The sequence below is a fragment of the Epinephelus lanceolatus genome, chromosome 16 (genome assembly GCF_041903045.1).
Source record: "Epinephelus lanceolatus isolate andai-2023 chromosome 16, ASM4190304v1, whole genome shotgun sequence".
NCBI lineage: Eukaryota > Metazoa > Chordata > Actinopteri > Perciformes > Serranidae > Epinephelus > Epinephelus lanceolatus.
In genome coordinates, this window is record NC_135749.1 from 5,134,713 (window position 1) to 5,158,448 (window position 23,736).

General features: G+C 42.5%; 1 protein-coding gene across 1 annotated transcript; it reads right to left on the bottom strand.

The window, feature by feature from the left end:
- Positions 1–44: 44 nt before the first annotated feature.
- Positions 45–22,906, bottom strand: cpsf1 (cleavage and polyadenylation specific factor 1). The gene is made up of 38 exons (XM_033637504.2): positions 22,739–22,906; positions 20,477–20,642; positions 20,354–20,381; positions 20,117–20,250; positions 19,949–20,029; positions 19,680–19,831; positions 19,195–19,341; positions 18,854–18,993; positions 18,572–18,682; positions 18,354–18,447; positions 18,179–18,266; positions 16,976–17,119; positions 16,717–16,768; positions 16,552–16,625; positions 16,397–16,471; positions 16,203–16,283; positions 14,231–14,326; positions 13,931–14,110; positions 13,686–13,827; positions 13,414–13,592; positions 13,088–13,230; positions 12,833–13,010; positions 12,270–12,476; positions 12,102–12,191; positions 11,869–12,015; positions 10,313–10,465; positions 9,806–9,922; positions 9,418–9,508; positions 7,901–7,985; positions 3,889–4,030; positions 3,623–3,775; positions 3,269–3,445; positions 2,072–2,138; positions 1,931–1,978; positions 1,691–1,846; positions 612–741; positions 352–490; positions 45–262 (listed from the first exon to the last, which is right to left on the bottom strand). Exons 2-38 carry the CDS (start codon positions 20,618–20,620, stop codon positions 215–217), a joined length of 4,413 nt encoding a protein of 1,470 aa, XP_033493395.1. The 5' UTR covers positions 20,621–20,642; positions 22,739–22,906; the 3' UTR covers positions 45–214.
- Positions 22,907–23,736: the final 830 nt, after the last annotated feature.

The following is a 23,736-nucleotide window of genomic DNA, read 5'->3' on the forward strand; positions in this document are numbered from 1 at the left end:
ATCACGCAGAGCTCAATAAACACACACACACACACACACAGCTTGTGTAAATTATCTTTTTTTAATACAAACATCCTAAGAAACACGACTGCCCTTTCTCTCATCTAACAGGTAAGAAAAACAAATCACTTCTGCACAAAGAGGGCCGTAACAAAACATATTCTCCGTTCAGTATAAAACAGCGTTGAGTGGACGAGACGTGGGAATGTGGCGCTCAGAAATGAGCCGTGACTCTGTCGATCTCCAGAAGGTCATCCAGGATCTGGTGATGAAGGGAGGACACAATGAGAGGGGGGAGTTAGAAAAAGAAAGCTGACTTGAGTGCATCCTCTCGTCTGTTAGTGCACTTACTATGTCCTGAGTGGTACCGATCTTCTTGGCGAGCTCACTGCGCTCCATTGTGCTGAGGTACAAGTACTTGTTCAGGAGCTCTCCGTCCAGGATGTTTCGCACAGCGTTCTGCAGGCTGCGTCTGTTGGTGTGCAGCATTCTGGACGCAGGATACACATAAATGGTTTGATCAAACATCAGTTGTTTCATTTGTATCTCTTCTGTGTGAATCAAAACACAAGTAAATATGGTCTCAGGTAGCACTACAGGCAGCTGCAGACCTGAAGGCCTTTGGGTTCAGACCAGCGTGATGAGGCAGCATGGTGTTGAGAGCATTTTGCAACATGAGCAGACGACGGTAAGTCTTCTCCTGCATGGGGAGCAGCATGCCGACTCCTCCGTCGAGAGTCGCTGTGGGGACACAGATGTTAAAAAACAAGGTTTAGTCCACACTGAATATGTGAAGCTCTCAAACAGTGACGGGCAATCCGATTCTTTTTACAGTTTTGGCGCCTGCCCCAAAAACCTCTTCAGTGCACTACCAGTCATGTTTAAGTTTACATCAATGAAAGCAATATTCATTTTAACGCATTTCAGCATCCCACGAAGGCCACATAAGCATCTTTGAGGGCACTATAGGCGACTCAGTGACCTCGGCAGACTTGTGCTGCATTCATGTGATGTCAGAAAAATCTGAAAAATGAGTCCCCCATCATACTTCATGGCGATAAAATACAACACATCATCTTTATATTATTGTTTCCACATTAAAACTTAAACCTTATTAACACACTGAACTCGGAAGAACGACTCTGCGGTGCACTTGAATGCATCATCGACCTTTGGTGATGGAGGTCTCAGCCTGAGTCTGATTAAATCTGTCCTCGCTCATTTACAAACACCCTCCTGTGCTGATTTTAGAAGAGAGAGAGAGAGGCCAACACTTCTGTCGCCTCACAAACCAGCACAACAACCAGTTTAACTCTGTCAAACATAAATGCAGCTCCTCAGGAACACGACCATCCTCTCCTCTACATCTGTGGCTTCTCGCTCCTTTACCTACAGCCCGGGATTATATCAGTGTCTGCAGTTTGTTTGTATCTTCCCCTGACTCCAGTCGTTTATTTTCTTGAGACAATATAACATCTCGCAGGCTGTTTAAGTGCCAGGCTACCTGCTGTAATGCTGTTTATGGAATATAACTTTTGTCAAGTCCACTAAACACAGACCACAGATAGATTATCTCAATCATCATTCCAGGAGTCACTTTCCATTTTCCCATCACCTGTAGACACGTCTCTACTCTTCTCTCGTAAAGGTGTTAGCTACAGCTACTCTGACAGCAGTCTTGGCCACTTACCAAACCACGTGATGTGCTTGTTGTCCCAGGTCAGAGCCTTTTTGCTGCCAGTGTCCAGCGCTCCTCTGCACGGCATCCGCCAGAACGTGTTAATGTTCGCTCCGGCGTTGAAGTCGGCTCGCCTCAGCAGCCGCATTCCTCCAAAGCTCTCTTTAGCTGCAAACACACACCACACATCACATGACCGGACGTGCATTGATGCTGAGACACATTACATGTACGTGTGTCTTTGTTACATACCTTCAGGTAAATACATATATACATAGAGGTTCTTGTCTCGATCCGACACTGAAAGGAAAAAGAAAAGTCAATGAAGAAGAACAGACGGATATTTTTTATTAACTGAAGTGAATTAGCTCCCTAATGGCATTAAAACATTACCCAAGAATCCCAGCTGGTTGTTATCCACCATGAATTCGATGCTGTAAACCTCCAGGGGTTTTGCATCCTGTTGCCAACACAGTAAGAGAAGTGTTAAATCCCGACAAAGACAGCTACACTCCCTGAATTATCTCCAGCTGCCAGAGCTGCTCTCCGCAAGATTAACTCAACCGAAGCCCCACAGAAGACACACCATCAATACTCACTCGTACATCTTAATCAATAAACACTCCACTGTGTGTGCTGCAGCCCACAGGTTCCACTTAATCTTCCTCTCCACTCAAATACAACACTTAGGCCTGATTGTCTGTAACCTCCTCTGGCCCTCACTCTGAGAGGGAACAGTTAAATGCATGCAATTATGGAACACTGCTTGCTACCTCGATTACTGATACTGGAAATATGTTCATCAACAAACCACCTTTTATAATTATGATACAGTAAACTAGAATTACTGCCTCTACTGCCACAGTTTATTCCACACTACTGAAGCTGCTCCTCTTTTTGGAACCACCGCGGAGTCGGTAATAATTTCGCTTTGAGCCATGCTTTGTTGCCGTGATTAACAGTATGACATCCATATGTCGAAAAGTCGAAATATCGAGAGTATCGAGATATTCTTTTTTCATATGATATTAAAAATTACACCGGTATCATCGTGAACAAGTAACAAAACATGTAGCTCAGCGTGTGACATAAACAGTGACGTGGGAGGGAAGCCGCGGCTGGTCAGTCCTTCGGCGATTCTCTCGTAAGTCGGCCCGTTCTTCACCGTCCCCGTCATCTGATGGTTAATGGCCTCTTCGTTTGCGAGGACAAGGAGGGCGCGTAATTCCTTGTCTCCCCAGTTGCTCATCTTTACAGTGTCTGTCAGGGTTGTGTTTCCCTCTTGCTACTAGCTGCTCACTAATTCCTGCTATCAGCTGTTTCCTGTTTATCCACCGCCAGTGGGTCGCATGTGTGGTGTCATCAACAGCTCCTCCCACAAGTCATCAACAGCTCCTCCCGTTGCAGAAGGCCGCCTCGGGTTAATATGTCTACCCTACGAGGCAGAAAATTGGGCACCTCAGATCAACTCGCCAATCCGGCTCCGTGTGTATAAACGCTCGCAGCTTGCCGGCAAAACGGCCCAACATTCGTGGAAAATCTGGCAGTGTAAAAGGGGCTTGAAATGCCTCGGTGGTGTCACTTCCTCACCCTGCTGACGAGCGACAGCGTCTTGCTCTCCTCCTGGTAGCGCAGCAGTGAGATACTCTTCATCAGATCTGCAGCCAAGATGAAATTCTTGATGCTGAACATCTGGTGGATGTAGAGCTGAGTGTCGATGAAGGCCATGCCCGTCAGGTCGTTATCCTTCAGGACCCACAGGAAGATCTGCGGGAACACGGAGGAACATGAAAACTCAATTTTAGCTTATTTACAAGCAATTCTAAGTTAGTCTGTCATTAGTTTTTTGGACAAGATAACTGTTTTTATGAGTGAAGGGCAGATCTAGCACGGCTCAGTAACTAGGTAACAGTAGTATCTTGAATCAGGGTTGAGATGTGAGACCTTCTGTCCGATGGCCGACACCAGGTACCCGTGGCAGTGACACAGAGCCGTCACCGGTCCCTTCTGCTCCTTCTCATACAGCACTTTGAACTTGTTCTTGGTGAGGGGCTGACCCGGCTCTGGCACAACTTCAATCACATCCAGGATCAGAATCTGAACAAAGGAATCAAAACGAGAAGCCATCAGTCGCTTCCTTTCATCATCATGTGGGGAAGTGTGAAGGCCTCTCTGTGTCAGTGTGCTGGAACTGTGTATGTGCTGCTCACCCGGCCCCTGCAGGTGACCTCCTCCCCCTGCATCAGGCAGGTCCCTGCTGCCACATAGCCCTTCAGTCCGGACACAGTCTCCTGACTCCTCAGAGCCACCGTCTTCATGCAGGTCACGTGTTCCCACTCTTCCAGGTCGATCCTTGTGGAGACAAATGGGTTGGAGTGACGTCAGAGCACATTCATGCACCTTTTCAGCTTTTAGTACTTAAGTGTTCCTGCCTAATGATGACTGGCTGAGCTGCGTTGGAAACCATTGTAAAACACACTATATACACCAAGCTATGATCACATATCAACAGTGTTACTGTGCCATCTCACTAGTGTTTCAAAGTAGCTGAATTTTGTTGTAAATTTTGATTTACTGGGCATGGACAGGTGCTTAAGAGATGGAGAGAGGTTTTCGCTGGCACTAGATATCAAACAAAAGCCAGAGACTGTGTCATATTAAGTTGCTGTGAGCTGTAAATTCCCCACTCAACAGAAGGCAGAAGATAACGTTATCTGGGAGCCTGATGCTGTGTTCACACTACAAGTGACAAAGCCTCAGGCTACGAGTCATTTTAAGAGGAAGCCGGTGACATGAAGCTATAAACTGAGCTACAAACACTTGTCCTGCAGATGGGTGTGATGCGCCACAAATAAAGCTGAGCTGGCTTCTACTTTTTTCAGTGCTCCAATGATGCACCAATCATATGTGGCTGTTTGTAGCTTATTTAGCTGATGCTATGCTAGCTTTATGTGCATTGTGGTGCACACTGTGATGCAAAGGGGCGTCAAGATGTGATGTTAAAATGGGGCTCAGACATTGATAAAAAGCAGAGATTTTTTTGGATCAAATACAAACTTTAGATGATGTTCATTCGAGGTGCTTTGTGCGAAGTAGCAGACACACACAAGTCCTGGATGACGCAACTATACAACCCCTGGCAAAAATTATGGAATCACCAGTCTTGGAGGATGTTCATTCAGTTGTTTAATTTTGTAGAAAAAAAGCAGATCACAGACATGACACAAAACTAAAGTCATTTCAAATGGCAACTTTCTGGCTTTAAGAAACACTAAAAGAAATCAAGAAAAAAAAATTGTGGTAGTCAGTAACAGTTACTTTTTTAGACCAAGCAGAGGGAAAAAATTATGGAATCACTCAATTCCGAGGAAAAAATTATGGAATCATGAAAAACAAACAAACAAAAGAACACTTCAACACACCACTAGTACTTTGTTGCACCACCTCTGGCTTTTATAACAGCTTGCAGTCTCTGAGGCATGGACTTAATGAGTGACAAACAGTACTCTTCATCAATCTGGCTCCAACTTTCTCTGACTGCTGTTGCCAGATCAGCTTTGCAGGTTGGAGCCTTGTCATGGACCATTTTCTTCAACTTCCACCACAGATTTTCAATTGGATTGAGATCCGGACTATTTGCAGGCCATGACATTGATCTTATGTGTCTTTCTTCAAGGAATGTTTTCACAGTTTTTGCTCTATGGCAAGATGCATTATCATCTTGAAAAATGATTTCATCATCCCCAAACATCCTTTCAACTGATGGGAAAGAAAGAAAGGAAAGTGTCCAAAATGTCAAAATAAACTTGTGCATTTATTGAAGATGTAATGACAGCCATCTCCCCAGTGCCTTTACCTGACATGCAGCCCCATATCATCAATGACTGTGGAAATTTGCATGTTTTCTTCAGGCAGTCGTCTTCATAAATCTCAATGGAACGGCACCAAACAAAAGTTCCAGCATCATCACCTTGCCCAATGCAGATTCGCGATTCATCACTGAATATGACTTTCATCTGCAGTCCACGATTGCTTTTCCTTAGCCCATTGTAACCTTGTTTTTTTCTGTTTAGGTGTTAATGATGGCTTTCGTTTAGCTTTTATGTATGTAAATCCCATTTCCTTTAGGTGATTTCTTACAGTTCGGTGACAGACGTTGACTCCCATTTGTTCCTCATTTGTTTTGCTGTGCATTTTCTGTTTTCAAGACATATTGCTTTAAGTTTTCTGTCTTGACGCTTTGATGTCTTCCTTGGTCTATCAGTATGCTTGCCTTTAACAACCTTCCCATGTTGTTTGTACTTGGTCCAGATTTTAGACACAGCTGACTGTGAACAACCAACATCTTTTGCAACATTGCGTGATGATTTATCCTCTTTAAGGAGTTTGATAATCCTCTCCTTTGTTTCAATTCACATCTCTCATGTTGGAGCCATGATTCATGTCAATCCACTTGGTGCAACAGCTCTCCAAGGTGTGATCACTCCTTTTTAACTGCAGACTAACGAGCAGATTTAATCTGATGCAGGTGTTAGTTTTGGGAAAGAAAATTTACAGGGTGATTCCATAATTTTTTCCTCAGAATTGAGTGATTCCATAATTTTTTCCCTCTGCTTGGTCTAAGAAAGTAACTGTTACTGACTACCACAATTTTTTTTCTTGATTTCTTTTAGTGTTTCTTAAAGCCAGAACGTTGCCATTTGAAATGACTTTAGTTTTGTGTCATGTCTGTGATCTGCTTTTTTTCTACAAAATTAAACAACTGAATGAACATCCTCCAAGACTGGTGATTCCATAATTTTTGCCAGGGGCTGTATTAACGAGCGCTTGAGCAGCACTTCAACTGCGACTTAGTGAAAATGTAGCTGGTCACGCCATTGTGTTGTCGCTCATAGTGTGAACACAGCACAAGGGATAAAGGGATAATGCACCCAAAAATGAAAATTCAGCCATTATCTACTCACCCATATGCCGAGGGAGGCTCAGGTGAAGTTTTAGAGTCCTCACAACACTTACGGAGATCCGAGGGGAGAGGAGGTAGCAACACAACTCCACCTAATGGAGGCTGACGGCGCCCCAGATTCAAATGTCCAAAAACACATAATTGAAACCACAAAGTATCTCCATACTGCTCGTCCGTAGTGATCCAAGTGTCCTGAAGCCCATAAAACATAAAAAGTTGTTTGGGATGACATTTTTCCAAACAACTTTTTATGTCGGGGCTTCAGGACACTTGGATCACTACAGACGAGCAGTATGGAGATATTTTGTGGTTTCAATTATGTGTTTTTGGACGTTTGAATCTGGGGCGCCGTCAGCCTCCATTAGGTGTGCAGTTGTGTTGCTACCTCCTCTCCCCTTGGATCTCTGCAAGTGATGTGAGGACTCTAAAAATTCACCAGAGCCTCCCTCGGCATATGGGTGAGTAGATAATGGCTAAATTTTCATTTGTGGGTGCACTGTCCCTTTAAGGGGTGAAGTCTCTTCCCTCCAGGCAGCTGCCTCCATCTCACCCGACCTCACCCTGGGTCTATCCATTGTTAGGTGAACTAGAGCCTGTGGGGTAGTGATGAACAGACCAATTATTTTCACAGTATCGGTTCCTTTGAGTTGATACATATAAATGTCTCGCACCTTTTCAAACTTTTCTAGTTTTGATACATTTTGAAAAACATGGTGTCAGTTTCTCCGTGATGTTCCGTCACAGTAAATGCACTTTCGACAGCCAGTGCTGTCCGCTCCACAAAACCTCTCCTCAATGTGTTTGAGACAAATCTCTGATTTTACTTTAATCGGACCACTTGTGCATGTAGAACTGAGAATTACACACACAGCGCAAACTCTACACACACACACACGCTTGTGACATTACAAGCCCTGGTAACAACGATGCAGAGCAGCTAAAAGACCAGGGGCTTGGATAAATGACCCGACATTTCCAACTGACCCTCGGTAAAAAGCGAAAGCACCCATGTGAGACTAAATTAATTGTCTATGGCGCAGATAAATGACCCCAGACTTTCAATTAAACCCCTAACAGCAACACAAAGCCTCCGCTGAGACGACCTGGTGGAGAATAAAAGAGAAAACAAAACTGCCCCAAGCTTGTGTGGACCTCTTCATTCATAGGTGCCCTGTGTCTATTAAAACAAGGCTTCCTTATTGATTCTGCAAACTGCTCTCTTGTTTCTTAAAGTGGTGTATAAAGAGAAGAGCTTTTACCGTGTGTTGGGAATGGCCTCCCAGCTGACTGGAGAGATGAGCTGGATGGAGAACTTCTCTTGCTGAGGATTAATGTAACGCTCATCTGTAATGTATCCACAGATTTGTGTTAAGGAGGAAAATAAACAGTCAGTCAGGATTACTAAGTGGTGTGATGATCTTTAGTAAATGACACAACATTAGTAAACTACAAGCTCAGAGAGGCCGACTGCACTCTGAGTGTGTGTGAGAAGAAGTTAATGAGCGATCACAGAAGTCTAAACCAGTGGTTCTCAAACGGTGTGCCATGATACCAATCCAGGTGTGCTGTGGGATTTTGTGACACATTATTACTGCTGCAATATTAAACTGGGCCTATACACAAAATTCTGAATAAAATTTTAATCAACTGTATCAGTTTGTTGTGTGCACACATTTCCTCATAAAGGGGCAAACTCTAGCTAAAACATAAAGTGTAGGAAAGCCCTTAGCGCGCTCTCGGCTAAGGACGCGCTCGCCAATCAGCACACTGACATGCGCTTCGCCAGCTCGAGCTTCAAGCGGCAGCAGTTCAGCAGTGAAAGCACCACAATTAAGTTTAGCATGGACAATTAGCGCCCTTTTCTTTGTCCCTTCAAGATGTGTGTGTGCTTGAGTCAGGACCTGTGCTAACTTAGATGATCCTCATTTAGGTTATGTTAATTAGCTCTCTTATTAACATCTACCACGTGTAATCTCATCATGAATGGAGAGGTGTTTTTTAGACTTGTTTAAGGGAGTAAGTGTGGATGTAATGATTTAAAAATTGTAAATGTATATTTTGTAAGAATTGAGTTGAAAGATATTTTTCCTTTATGAATTTTCAGGACCACACTTTAAACTTTCTACATTTGGAGATTAAATTATCCTCTCAAACCCGATTCTCTGTCTGGAATCATTCGCTCCATAGTTGTCCAACCCAAACCAGTGTATCCCTAAGGTCCCCATCCTCACATGTAGTTTAATCTAATTTAAAAAACCTTCAAGGGGAACCTATTGTTGACGTTCGCATGTGGGAATTATAAGTGTGTGACACATCAACAGCCCTGATTGGCAGCCAGTGTGAGGGATGACGACATTTAAAAGAAGAAAGCCGAGAGTGGGACAACGGATCGTCTTACTGTACGGAGCAAATTACAACAAAGCACCAGTGAAGACGACCTACCACTGAAAGAAAAGAGAAATATCACGAAAGCTGCCTGTCTTATTTCATTCTTCTTATTTTTATTGTCTTATGTCGTAATAAGAGAGATCACACACGTTATAGAAGCTATTGTGCACAGATATAAATACAGGTGTGCCTTGAGATTTTAGCTTGCCCTTCGGTGTGTCTTGGGCAAAAAAAGTTTGAAACCACTGGTCTCAACAGTGGTTGAATTCAAAGTTTAAAGACTCAGCTAAATGAAATGAAAAATAATAAAAAAAAATTCAAATAGAAGCTAAAAACATGTATAAATAGTTGAACGAGAGGCGCGCGTGTGTGTGTGTTCATGTCTGACCTCGATCTATGATTTCGTACTCTTTCTCCTCTCCAGTCATCCTGGGGATGCGTGTGCAGGGCTCTTTCACACTGGTGCACACAGCGTACACCTAAGAGGGGAAAAAAAAGACCAAAATCACAGAGAAAGTTCACATCAAAGACTAATCCCTTCAAAGTCACCCTCATTGATTTTTTTCTCTCTCTTGCAGTAAGAAAACTTCAAGGCCAGAGGGCTTTCATCTCAAACTTTTCAAAGCGGCTCGATCGATACGCTTTTATTTTGCATGGCGTTATGCAAGTGGAGGTGAGGTGTTTGAGTCTGGGGGAATGTGTTTCAGCATGGATTTGTCTCACGTCACTGCCCCGGTGCCTCTGGTGATGTGTGGGCTGAGTGTGAGGAGCCTTGCCTTGGATTCGACATGGTAGGAGACGTAGTGGACAGTGCATCGCAGGGGGATTTTTCTGACTGGCCAAGGGGCATCGTAGGACAGATAGGTGGGCAGGACGCTAATCCTCAGCTCGCCCTGTGGGGAAACACACAGAGACACACACACAGAAAACTGTTCAAGGGACTTGAAACTACAGATAAAAGAAAAAGTAAAAAAAAAAAAAACAGACTTTGGTATTTGAGGAACATTGAGGTTATCATTAAAAGATCATTTTGAATATTGTGCTTTGAGCCACCAGGAGTTCGGTTTACTAGCCTTCATCTTGGGCGTTCCTCAACCTCAGTTGGTCATGGTGGCATGGACTCTGTTTCTCACCCACATCATACAGATTAACATGCATATCGTATCTGCACCATTTCCGCATTAGCATTTAATATAAGTAGTGTTTCTGTAGGTGGAGCTGATGGAGAAGAGGACAAATACCTCCACTATCACTACCCAAGTGTGAATGTGTCCTGTGCGTACCTGTTTGTTGAAGTAGAGGAAACCTTTGGGGCAGTTGATGTTGTGGAAGGGTGAGAAAGACTCGATGGAGCCGTCGATGGTCATGGGGTGAAGCCTCATGGCTCCACGAGAGGTGACCAGCATCCAGTGAGGAGACGGACCACAGATAAACACCTGTGACGACAAGGAAATGCGGGGAGTCGTTTGGTTAATCAAAACAATGCTGGTGCTGCGAGATAAAGTTTCTCCAGTTCTCCAGACACATTTTAAAGTATGAAAATACTCTGCTATGATTATTATTTTGTTTGAGCTCTAATAGGTGGAAGCACATCCATCTTTTCTCCCTGATTTTGAGAAATTTTGGATCTGGCGTTGCGCCCTGCCTGCATCCACTGGAGTTAGGTCTGGCTACTAGCGCTAAGTTCACTAGTCAAAGAGTAGTGCATATCAAGATGGCTAACATTAGAGTGAACATCAAAGAGATTCAGCCATACATTTGAGCATCAGTCTGACCAGGACTCAGATAAGAAGTCTGCTGATTGCAGCTGCAGCGGGACATTCCTGCCTACATAGATCACTGGCTCATGTAGGACAGAAACGCCCACTGTGTACGAGTATGACTGGCTTATGTGGCACAGGAATGGTTTTTAGAGGCATCCATTCCTTATTATCAATGCACAGCTGGTTCTGGTTCATTATTGTTAGTTATTACTTCATCGTAAAGACACACAAAAAATGACAACAGACAGCAGTAATGAAATTAATCACCATTTTCGGGGATACAGCCTGCAAGCTAGCTAGCAAGCTAGCACTTCTCATTTTGCTACCAGCATTACAATATTAGCATCAATGGATGTTGAACTGCTAGCTGGGAGCTTGCTAGCGACCAATATCATGGTGATTCAATTTACTGATGTTAATGGAACACTAAGCCCATGTTAGCTTGCTCCGCTTGTTCCATTTACGTCACAAATGATGGTAAAATAACTGAAGAATCTGACATAAAGTGAGATAAATAAAAATGCCACTGATTTCACAAACAGAGCAATATGACTGTCAGTAAATTAGACAAAAAAACAGGGGTTGGGTGGTTCCTGTTCCGCGTAAAACAATGATCTGCGTGGGCGTTTTTGCCGTCGCCGCAATCAGACTCTTCTGTCAAAATCAGCGACTAGCAGATGATATTGTTTGCTAGCTTGTTAGCTTATAACTGGCATGTTGACATTGTTATTATGAATTTATATATCAGAGGTCTAATCAAGGTTTGCAGAAAGATACGTTCCACCTGGCTGAGATTTTTCTATTTCATGTAATAAGTTGAAGTCGAAGTTTGTTCCCCCGTCCACATGTTTCCGTATGAGACAGTGATTCGCTTTCGTATTAGTGACGAACCCAACCTTTCTTGACTGATGTACAATTGAAGTGCGCAGACATCATCTCCCTTCAGCAGGAGAATGTGACAACACTGCTCTAGTGACCAAATTTGTACTGATACAAGTCAGTATAGTCAAGGTCAGACAGGGGTCAAAATAGGGGACAAAAACAGAACAAAACATCTTTAAAAATGTCTTCCTCACCCCTGAGTATCCAGAGATGTCCTCAAAGTATCTGAATCTGGCAATGCGACTTTTCACAGCTAAACTCTCCTCGGTGGCGCCGCTCTCTGCCTTCTTATCTTTCTTAAGCTTTGACTTCTTCTCTCTGAAGTTAATGTTGTGGGGCACCTGTGCAGAGTTAAGCAGCAAATTAGAGATTCACTCAGTTCACATCTGACTTGATGTAGTCCATCATTATCGGGCAGAGCTCTTACTTTTTTGAAGCGCACTTTCAGGTTGTTCTGTGGCTGCTGTTGATCATAAGGGAACGCTTCATAGATCAGAAGCTCCTGTTCCACATGGACCTAGAAAACAACACTTTTTCATTAAATTTAGTTCTGATTTTATTTTCATGAAGCACTTTAATGAAGAGAAACTCTCACCAGTAAATATGGCCTGCTGTGATTGTAGCCGAGTGGAACCAATGCCACCTCTTTGACGAGTGGGATGTCTCCTTGACGTGTCACTTCTTCTTTTTTACCATCCCCTTGTGTTGCTGACTGGCCAGACGAACTGTCCACCAGCACTCTCTGACCGACTGGGAAGTTCTTCACCAGGAACACCAATCGCCAGTCTGGGAGCTGGTAAATCTGTTCAAATAAAAATGAAGGTGTGGCAAAAAGGAAGTAAAGAAACAGCATTAACTGATTAATAAATACAGTGTATATGTGACTTGTTTTATCACTTTTATTTGGAGTTTTAGGGTGCTTTCACACCTGCCCTGTTTGAGCTTCAAATATGTTTGTGTTGTTTAAGTTTGGCGAAGAGTTTCATACTCTGAGAGCTGAGACTTTGTTGATTTTAAATCAAACAAAACCCCAAATTAACCAAAAACCGAGACGTTGACATGAACCCACGTTTATCTAGAAATTAACAGTTGTGACATCTGACTGATTTTGATGGAGCATGACACATACATTCTTATGATGAAACATACGACCCATACCTCCATTACACCATTCTCCCTGATGATGATGCACCAGTGACTGGGCTCTGCTTTGCTTGAGCTCCCCTCTCCAGAAAGCCCCTGTGCCCCAGAGCTGCGGCTCATTTCCTCCTTTCCGTGCGATGTGCTGGCGTTTGAGTCTCCGTACAGCATTTCCTCCTCATCGTCCACTGTGTTACTGCACACACATTTAACATCAATCAATCAATTTGTAATAAATAGGACACATAGCGATGATGGAGGTGATGCTCTTACCTGAGGTCCATGATGGTGGTCTCTGTTTCAGACTGACTCCTGACGATTCCTGCGTCCTCTTTGACGGAGCAGCTCACCTTGTTTTCCGTGGTGAACATTCCACTTACGTCTCGGTACGCACACAGTGTGATCACACGTGATTGCTGTTGAGTGAGAGGCAACAATTAACAATTACTCTTGCAAGCTATTTAAGTTGAGAATTAAGCAGGGTCACACTGCTGAAACTGCAGCACTAGATACTCTAGTCCAAGAGCTTCATTATGGCCAGCAGGGGGCGTACGTGTCAAATAAAAAGACTATCAGACTGTCGAGGATGATACACTCACAGTGGGGATCTGTGGCTTCTGCAGAGCCAGCCGGTGTGTCTTCCCCATGTATGTGTCGGTCTTCAGTGCAAACATGGTGACCACTCCCTCTGCAGTCATGATGACCACGTAAGGGTCCGCCACAGAGCAATGCACTATGGGAGAGCCCAGGTCCACAGGGATGAAGTGGAGCTGAGTCACTGGAAGCAGAATTAGAAAAGAACATGTGAGTAAAACAACTTGGCATTTTGTTTAATCCCTTCAATTAGCTTTATTATCAAACTCGAATTTACCTCCTTCCAGCAGACGAATGCCCATGGGGGAGACCTGGATGATGTACTTATTGTCGCCGATGTTTCCAGCGAACACAGTGGGTCCTTGTGTTGCAAAACCACTGGTGTCCAGCTCCATGATCTCCTGACCTGTCTGAAGGATCTGCGCAAAAACACACGTTTTTTAATACAAAAAACACAACGGAGTTACATTAATAACACCCAAACAGCTAGTTTTTCCTTCCTGTATTAAAGTGTGTCTTTACCATGGTTGAATCTTCTCTGCTCAGAATAAGAAAGCCGTGCTTCTTCGTATCATCCTCCAGGGGAGTCTCCGTCTTCTCTTCCTCTTCTTTCTCCTTGTCGTCCTTGTCTTGGTCTCCCTCTTCACCATCCTCAGCGGTCTCCGTCTCGGCCCCATCCTCTGAATCATCGCTTTTAGCAGCCTGCAAAAAAACACAGAGCGAGAAAATCTTACTGTAAAAACAAACATGATGCCACCACAAAGGAGTGAACATTCATTAGAGTGAGGACCTGAAAGTGTTAAGCAGAACAACACACTGTACTTTTTTGTCTTCCTTGACTTCACTTGAGATGACTGTCCACATGTCGTGGCAACCTGGCAGCTCAAACGTAGTGACCACCTGGGGTCGGATGCTTCTCTGGAGAGCAGAAAGGAAACAAATTAAAACAAACGTGTGAAAGTCAAATGCAGACTTTTGCCCGTCCAATCTGGTGCACGAGCTTAAACCGTTTTGATTTTATGCAAACTGGCTGAACTGGCATTTATCATTATGACACGCTCAGGCAAATTAAAAAGTAGCCTACATCAACAACCTGTGCCGACGGCGCCCTGGCACTAAATCCGTGTATTGCATTAGTAATAAGCAACACGACAACGTGATTAACATAATATGTTTGTTTATAAATGGACTAACAGAGTGTCTGACAGGCCGTGTGCAATTTACTGCTGAGCTGAGCACCAGCAACATGAAGTACGTCAAATTTCAGTAGAGGTGGGAGGAGGTAGAGCAGTGTGTGTTATGTTGGTTTATTAGAAGGGTCATGCTTTTTTTGGGGTGACAAGATGAGACATGAGAGTAAAACTACACCCGTAGAGCAACGTTTTAGATTTAAAGCTAATGAAAGAAGTGTCCTAACTGGCAGCGAGCGACACGATGTGCCATTTAGAGCTGAACTTTTTTCAGCTTTATGTTTCTTTTTATTCCTGTTGCTTGCTTTAAAACTCCTCAGTAGACGGGGAAGGGCTGACTGATGAAGTTAAGATTAGGGATGTGCTTGATTAGCTGACTAGTCGATTAAACATTGCCACCCTTGTCTGTCAGCACCAGAATTACTATTCATCTACCCTAAGGCACGTTTCCTTAAGATTTCTTTGAATGTTACTTTCAGTAAATTTGATTGAACTTTAACTGAGTGAGTTGTTGTCATTATTTGTAGGATAATGTGCAATGCTCATAATGCACGGTGCAAAGTGTCACTCATTTCAGCAGCATTTTACATGCGTTTTGCTTACTGAAAAATGTTTCAAATGGCTCTTATAATATAGGCAATAGTTTCTGGACAATGTTTAACCTTGTAGATTAGATGTTTTCTGACTATTTTCTTACTTTCAGACTCGTCTACTTCCCTTTAAACATTAGGGAGATTCTGCAGGAACTTCACTAGTTGAAATAAGGAATCTTTTTAATGATACCTCCTCATTTTTACTACAAAAATAAAAAATGAGGAAGCAGCTGGCTGGAGGGAGATCACCAATTAGCTGAAACTTTCTGTTAAATGACCGTCCCTAATAACAAGCTTGGCTACTTGCTGTTGGCTATACTGTGTGTCATACTCAGTGAATATCATAATATAAAACATGTTTTCTATCCTAAAAAGTAATATTACAAATGTAGGAAGATGGAAAGTAAGCTAATCACCCACCCTTTAAGTGGTTATGTCTACAGTCTAATCTTGAACGCGTAGCTGATTGGTACATGACGTAACAGATGTGCGTATTTAATGGATTCAGTGTCGACAGAGAGCCCTGATGTGACGCACTGCCACAAGACAGACAGATGCTTACTTGCTGTTAGGACATGTTGTCATTATGTACCACTGGAGAGCAGCTGCTGAGTCAAGAGTAACTTTTAGTGGTAAAATCTAATATACTGCTCCTGTGTCCAGTATCAAACCGGTTTAAAACTTTTTACAGTGGGCCACAAATCAGAGGCAGTACACTGCACATTCCCAGGCTTTCCAGACTTGTATATAAGTGCCACAATGTGCTGCGTTACAAATCACAAAAGCATACAAAGAACTATGAGCTTGTTTCTGGGGTGTTTACAGGCTACTCCGCCGTTCTCTGAGGCAGCCCTGGTAGACCCAGACTTCACTATAGCACCATCACTGGACCTGTGGCAGACGGCCCTCGCGACCACAGGTTTTAGGATGGTGCAGTAACATTTATCATGCATATAGGTAACCCACAACACATGCATTAAAATAGCACATCACATCTGTGGGAGGGTTTACCTGAAGCACAGACAGTGCACCATTCTTGCCGTAGCCAGAGCACACCACAACCTCCAGGTCAGGCTCGGGGTTGCTCTGGAACTGTGGGTAAAATGAACAAGTCAGAAACTTTAAAATACAATTCTTGTGAAAGAAAGTGAGATACCACCTACAACAACGTACAGAGACACAAGGAAGTGTTTTAATGTGTGTACCTCTTCAGATAAGAAGGCAGGTTCACCCATAGAGGCATTAGCACATGGTCCAATGTTGAGTATGCTATCACACACCTGTATGAAAACACAGATCATCAGTCACCTTCCATAAACATCTGCATTTACATAACAAGCAATTCAGCTTTTTTGTTTACCTCAAAGGAGTATGTGGCCAGCTGAGTGCCTGACTGGGCTTCACTTCCATACACCTCTATCTCATCCACCTCATCTGACAAAACAAAGACGGTGAGTGAAACACAGATAGGCAGATCACACGCACACACACTTCTGTCACATACCAGAAATGATTTTGGACATACCCGTCCAGTTGGTGGAAGATTCTACTCGCTTCTTTTTGCCTGGTGGTTCCTCCTGGAATTCATAAGCAGTGTTTTAGTTTACAGGCTACTTTGAAGGCAGAGAGTGTTGTACACGTTTACTTTGAAAAACTGACCTTATCTAAAGAAATCGCTGCAACTACACGATCATGAATCAAGTGAAAATAAAGATGGCATTTTGATGGTGCTTCACAACAAAAGGCTGTATTAAAAATTGCATTTTACACGATCACAAACACACCTGTTTATCTTTCTCTTTTTCTTTGTCCTGCTTTTCTTTGCCCTCCTCTGGTGGCGTGTCCTGAAGTTTCTCTGTGTACTTCAGGAGCAGAGAGTTTCCAAGGCGGGAACCCAGGAAAAGGTAGCCAGGCTCCATGGTCACCATCTGGAGGAGGAGAGCAAGGAGAGTGTGAGGCTTCAGTCTGTCAGCTTTTAGAGGATTTAGGATAGACAGTGTGCCAAACTGAATATATATTCAGTATTACTTTACACCCTAAAAGGTCGACCAGATATATGAAAAACTATTTGTAGGTTTTGGGTAAAGTCTGAAGATATTTTCCAGAGGTTTTATCTCCCTGCTTATATATATATTTGGTGTAAAAATGGTAATTTCTGTAGCATCCAGTAGATTTAATCTGCAAGTACTGGTATTAGTTTCAAAACCTTGTCAATCAAACCCTGATTCCTCCAGCATTTTCCTGTCCTTCAGAGACTGTAGCAGGCAGAGTTTTAAAGCTAGAGTGAGATACTGGTATCATACTAAACTAGAAGGAAACTAAGGACTCCACTGGTACCAATCATGCCATGCTAGCTTGTCGGGATGGGGGCTAAATAACGCTCCAAATTTAGGCTAAGCTTTGGCGAGGGAGAAACTGGCATAGCTATTTTCACAGGGGTCCTTTGAACTCCCACCTTAAGACATCTGAATAAAAATTGGTTCTGTGGGTACCAACAAGTCTCCCCTTTACAGACACGCCCACTTTATGCTTCTCCCATGCAGTTTGGGGCAAAAAACCTGCAGTTTTTTGCATGTAGTACAAGTGTGTATTTGAGTAATTCTGCATATCCCTAAACAGTTTTGGAATTACATATATTGGGTCTGACTGGAAAGCTGAGACTCTTGTGGATTAAAAGAGCCTAATTTTGTTCATGTGTGATGACATAAACCCCCATAATAGCCATTTAATTGTAGTGAGGTATTTTTTAAAAACGGACATTACTGTATAAAATGACCTATAGTGAACTCTACAATAATCACAGCCTCATGAAACTTTGCAACCAACAAAAACTTGACACAGTGCTGAGCTGAATCTCAAATTAATTTTCAGGTTCCCAGCTGTTAGATTAGGAATACCATTTTTATGTGGCATACACAGTTTATCTATGTAACCTCAAAACCTGTCTCATCAGACCGCTGCTGCTCACAGTTACAAGCAGAACTTACACAGGTTGTCAGGACGCTGGCAGCAGCTTTGTCAAAGTGGAAAGCCCGGACACTCCTCATGCCGTCAGTTATGAGGGTCAACACGTAACTGCAAAAACCAAAACAGTCAGTGAAAAATCATAAACTGCCACTGTTCTTTATGTGCAGTTTGGTGGTGATAATAACAATGACTCACATTTCTCCTCCTTTCAAAGAGATGACCATCTTGTCATAGGCAATGAAATCAGACTGGGAACAGTCTAATGTGATCCTCACTTCCTCCTGTACACCTGGGGAACCAAAACAAGTTATCCAGAGATGAGCGTCGCAAAATATCAAATGATATATAAATTAATAAAGCCAGATATTAAAGATACAGTTACAGGTGTGTGTGTTTTTAGTGGTAATGCTTACGCAGAGGGAATGCTGTGGTCCCATTCGTCTGAGAATTGAGAGAAACGCCATATGGTGGAACACTCTGGTTCAGATACAACAATGAATTCACAGCAAACACCACCACGCCACCTAAAAAGATTTGACATGTGAGCAAGAAGCTACAACCACAAACACTTTAACAACACATCACACCTCACACAGTGTAAATCCATATCTCACATTCCATCAGAAATAATCTATGGTGAAATGGGAACTTAGCGACCACACTGTTCATATGTGGTGACGAAAGAGGGAGCTCACCAATTGGCTTGGGTACAGGCATGACCTGCGTACAGTCGAAAGGCAGATTACTGAGAGACCAGATGACAGGATGAACCTTCTGCATTATGTTGAGGGAGATGGCAACGATGCTGCAAGTGTCCTGACGCACAGCCACACGCCTAGAAGAATGATAAGAAAACAGACATTAAGCATTTAATCAAATCTGGCACGCTTAGAAACCAGACGTAAAAAAGTCATGGCCATACTCTGTGCATATATAGCAAACAACGACCAGAGTTTCCCACACATTCAGTTATTTGTGGCTATAGACTGATCAATTATCAACCCCTCAACCCCTGCTGATAATGTGGTGGACTCACCCGGGCCATGTCTGGTTGGGCTCGAACAGGATGAGCAGCGTGGGCTCATAGTAGCCGTGAAGGAACTTCATGTCGATGATGTTTAGCAGCTTCTCGTCCAGCTCGCGGACATCTATGATGTAGCTGGGCAGGAAGCTGGATTTAGGCCTATAGATGAGATATAGTGATAGTAATGCTCAGAGTTAGACAATTACATGTACATGTGTGTCAGTGTAAACTCTAACAGCAGCAGGATATAAGAGGGCACTTTTTATCAAATGGCAGTTTCCTATCCTTTGTCTTTGTTTTTCTAACCATGGATATAAATGTATGGCAACTACAGTATAAACAGTTACAGTTAACATGTAACAACAAAACCAAGATTAGATCCCACCGGGGAATTGCCATATAATCAATCTTATGGTGCTGTAAGGGTTTTGGGATACGAGCCAACCAGACTCTATAAGACTTTAATCAACAGAATGTATAGTGGATTGCAGGCGTACCCTTCTCCAACTCCACCCTCCTGTTCATCAGTTAGAGTGTCCTTCCTAAATGGCAACACCACGAGCTGGGTGCCGTAAACGAGCATCACAGCACAGCGATTCTCTGGATCCACACGGACGATGGGAATGTGTACATTCTGTACAAAACCATCCTGAAAGTGTTTAAGGAGTGCAAATTAGTTCAACTAATCCTTCACTTGTGAATGTCAACATTAATTCTAATTTAGACAAGTAATGCTTCTGAACACTGAGCTCTTGTTTCTACATACTCTGAGCTCGGGCTCCTCAAAGTAATGAAGAGACAGGGTCTTGAGGTCGTGAGTCCCAGGGTCATACTCCACCACAGACAACTGGTGAGACAACCAACACACAATGGTAAGTTAGAAACAATTTTAGGCAATCTAAAATTTGGCATTGCATAGTTTAGATGATGATACCTTGGCATCTTTGAAACTGAGGAGCAGTGCATCTCTGTTGGCTCCCACAAGCTGCACACTAGCCATGGACATCACATTGCCAAAGAGAGAAAAGGATGCCACCTGCTCCAGCTTGTCTTTACGAGATTTGGAATCTGTGGGAGGAAAGAGTAAAGTTGGACCACAAATGCATTCATTTAGGTTTGTATCATTCATTTATGGTAAAAAATGTACTTTGAATATGATGTCTAGACGTACCTGAGGACTTTTCAGCCTTTGACGTATTCTGAAATAACAACATCACACAGTATATCACAAAAACCATTTATGCTTGTATTTCAAAGCTTGACAATGACACAAGCCAAATGGAAACATAGTTACCTCCACATCGTGGATAATCCTGTAGACAAACAGTTGAGATGTTCCAGCAATGACTAGATTCTTCTCCTTACTGGATATGAAATTGCAGTACACAGAAAACTCCACCGCCGTGGGGGTGTGTGCTTGTCTGTACACAGCATACATCGTGGAAGAGTGCCCTCAGCATCTGACAGGGGAGAACATTCATGTCAGGATCCTCTAACATCACTTTGAGAGCACTGTCCAATTAAGATACAATAAACTAAACCTGTACTCTCCAAACATTCTCCCTAAGAGATCTGGAGAGGCTAGTGGTAAGTGGCTAGCAGTAGGGCTGCAACTAACGATTATTTTCACTGTCGACTAATCTGGTGATTATTTCTTCGATTAGTCGACTAATCGTTTTATCGAAATATGTGTTAAAATGTTGACAAATGTCGGTCTGTCTCTCCCAAACCCCAAAATGATGTCATTTAATGTCTTGTTTCATACTCACAGCAAAGGGTTTTAGTTCACCGTCATGGGAGAGTGTGTAAAGCTGCCAATATCTGAACGTAAGAAGCTGCAATAAGAGTATTTTGGGGTACTTTTATTGTACTTTTCTATGAAAAATGACTCAAACTGATTAGTCGACTACGAAAATGGTCACTGATTATTTTAATAGTCGAATAGTCATCGATGAGTTGACTAATCGCTGCAACCCTACTGCCCTCATAAACTGCATATATACAGTCGGGTCCAAAAGTCTGAGATACTACTTTGCAATTGTTTTGAGTGTTGTATTTTTTTCACTAGCTGAAAAGTTGAATCTTTGAAAACAGTACATGAATTTCAGAATATTTCAGTATTTGTTATGTCCCCCTTTTTGCTTTAATAACAACATGCACTCGAACTGGCATGGACCTCACAAGTTTGTGTAAAACCTCATGTCCCATTTTATCCCAGCGGGATTTGACAATGTTTCAAAGAGCTTCCTGTGATGTCACAGAGTGCTTGGCTTTCTCAGTTTTCAAGTGCCCCAATAAATGTTCAGCTGAGGTCAATGGAGGAAAGTCCATGACAGTCAGGACTCCTTGATCTTCATTAGGGATGCACGATATTGGAATTTTTTTTGCTGATATCTGCTATGCCGATATGTAACAATTCATTTGACCGATAACAAATACAGATATCGATATATCCACTTTGTTCCCACCTAATTTTAGTGATCACCAAGTCTCTTCTGTAGTGGAATTAACATCATATTATGCAAGCATACTCTTATTGTGATGGCCCAAAAGCAGATGGAGACATGAAATACAATACTTTTTAATGTGTGTAATATTAACTCATTGTGCAAATTAAGAAAAAGCATGTTGGTTGATTCTGATAGTTCATTTTAAAGCCAATATCAGCCGATACCAATGACATGCTGATGCAATGGACTTGCACATATGCACCTCTCTAATCTTCTGACCTCTCAAAGCACTTTAAAACTCTATGCCACATTCACCTATTCACACACTGGTGGCCGAGGCACAGCCACATTTGTAACAGGTGAGTGACCTGCTGCAGGTGGAGTTACTTGAATGAGAAGATCAAACCTGAGTGTCATCTGAACATATGCTTCAATGGAAAGGACACAACTTAAGGAAATCTGACCTTCTGTACAAATGATTTAAGTTGGTCAATGCTACAACTTTGCTTAAGTGTGATTACTGACCAGGAAATTGTGCACCATCTTTAATATTTCTTCTTCATTTTACATGTCATAATTTCCTGTGTTTCTGAGTCCTCTACATTTCTGATTATTTCGTGGTTGACATCAAAATATTGCAGATTTTCAGTGTGGTCTCAGCCTTTTGGATCCCACTGTACATACACAACTACATTATACAACCTTTAGCTGTGACTATTTAATACAGGCAGTTAAAACACTGCTTTGTGATGCAAAGAGATGCCTCCATAATAAGAAACCGCTAGCTAGCTTCTAATTCACCAAACGTCCCGTTAAGTATTATCAATAAGGTTAGCTAGATAATTTCCTTCTTCCATGAAAGCTAGCGCTAATTTAGTGTTACATTCACGTAACCATTCAGTCATGTTGTTATGACCGGTGTGAGTCTCCGCTAACAGTAACCTCCACATAACAAATGTATGGAACCGCTAACGTTAGCTATGTTAGCAGCGCGCTAATGCTCCCATTTGTAGCTAGCGTATTAGCTAGCATGGCATAGCGTGAGCACCTGGCTAACAGTTCTCTGGCATGTTTTCGCAAATACTGAATTAAACTTGTAAACGTACCTATCATGAAACCTGTTATCGCAGTCTGTAGCTTTATTGTTTCTTCTTCTCTTTACATTTAGGGTGACATTATTGTGTGGGTTACCAACTGAGGCTAGCTATGCGTTAGGCAGGTAAGCTAGCTAGCTGTGTTGTCGGTGTCCCACTCTTCTTCGCCTCTTCATTTGCGGCAGAGTAGCTGCTCGGATGTCCGCTGCTGCCCCCAACAGGTCAAAGCTGAACAGACGCTGAATACTTCAAGTTGATTTTGAAGAAAGGGAGAAAATACTCAGCTCCTCAATATATTTTTAAACTTAAAGGCTACATGACATGGAGACAGTGCTGGGAATGCTATAGTCACATAAATTACTGGCATGTTTCAGTATGTCAAGTTTATTTAGGGTGCAGATTAACCAGGGTCATTGTGTCTTTATTATTAGGGTCTGAGCAGCTAAGCTGCCAGGACACTATTGTAATCCTAGGTATTCTTCTTCTTTCTTCTTTCTTCTTCCGAGGAAATCACACTTCCCATGGGTGAAAACTCACCAAACTTTGCACAAAGGTCCAGTCTCATGCCAGATATCCTCAGCTGTAAACTCAAGCCAATAGTCCTGATGGTGGCGCTACAGCAAGCGTCTAAATTTCAAAATTTTGAAAATTCATAACAAATCAACCATACATGCTACAACTTCACAACTTTCATCAAACTGTAGCCCCAATACTGAAGAAACTTTTGTACATTTAAACCTATTAAAAATTATGAAGTCCAAACTGTAAAACCTATTAAACCTATCTCCTCCCACAATTTTTGCTCAATTGACACCAAACTTGCTACAGAGCATCTTCAGACTGTCCTACAAAAACTACATTTTCAGATTTTTGATTTATCAAAAATTGAGCCCACAGTGCATCAAAATGTTTGACTGTAAACGGTACTGTAAACATACACATGCAAATTCTTGCTAAATAAATCTTCAATGTTCATGAAAAAATGACAAAATTCTAGAGTCATGGCAGAT

What these genes read in the sequence shown, in the direction of transcription:
- cpsf1 (XM_033637504.2), bottom strand. Translation starts at nt 20,620, where the DNA reads ATGTATGCTGTGTACAGACAAGCACACACCCCCACGGCGGTGGAGTTT. An exon ending in TGTCGGCCATCGGACAGAAG is followed by an intron (nt 3,446 to 3,622) that starts GTCTCACATCTC and finishes GTGTTCCCGCAG; the next exon opens with ATCTTCCTGTGGGTCCTGAA. An exon ending in CTGAACCCAAAGGCCTTCAG is followed by an intron (nt 491 to 611) that starts GTCTGCAGCTGC and finishes TCCTGCGTCCAG; the next exon opens with AATGCTGCACACCAACAGAC.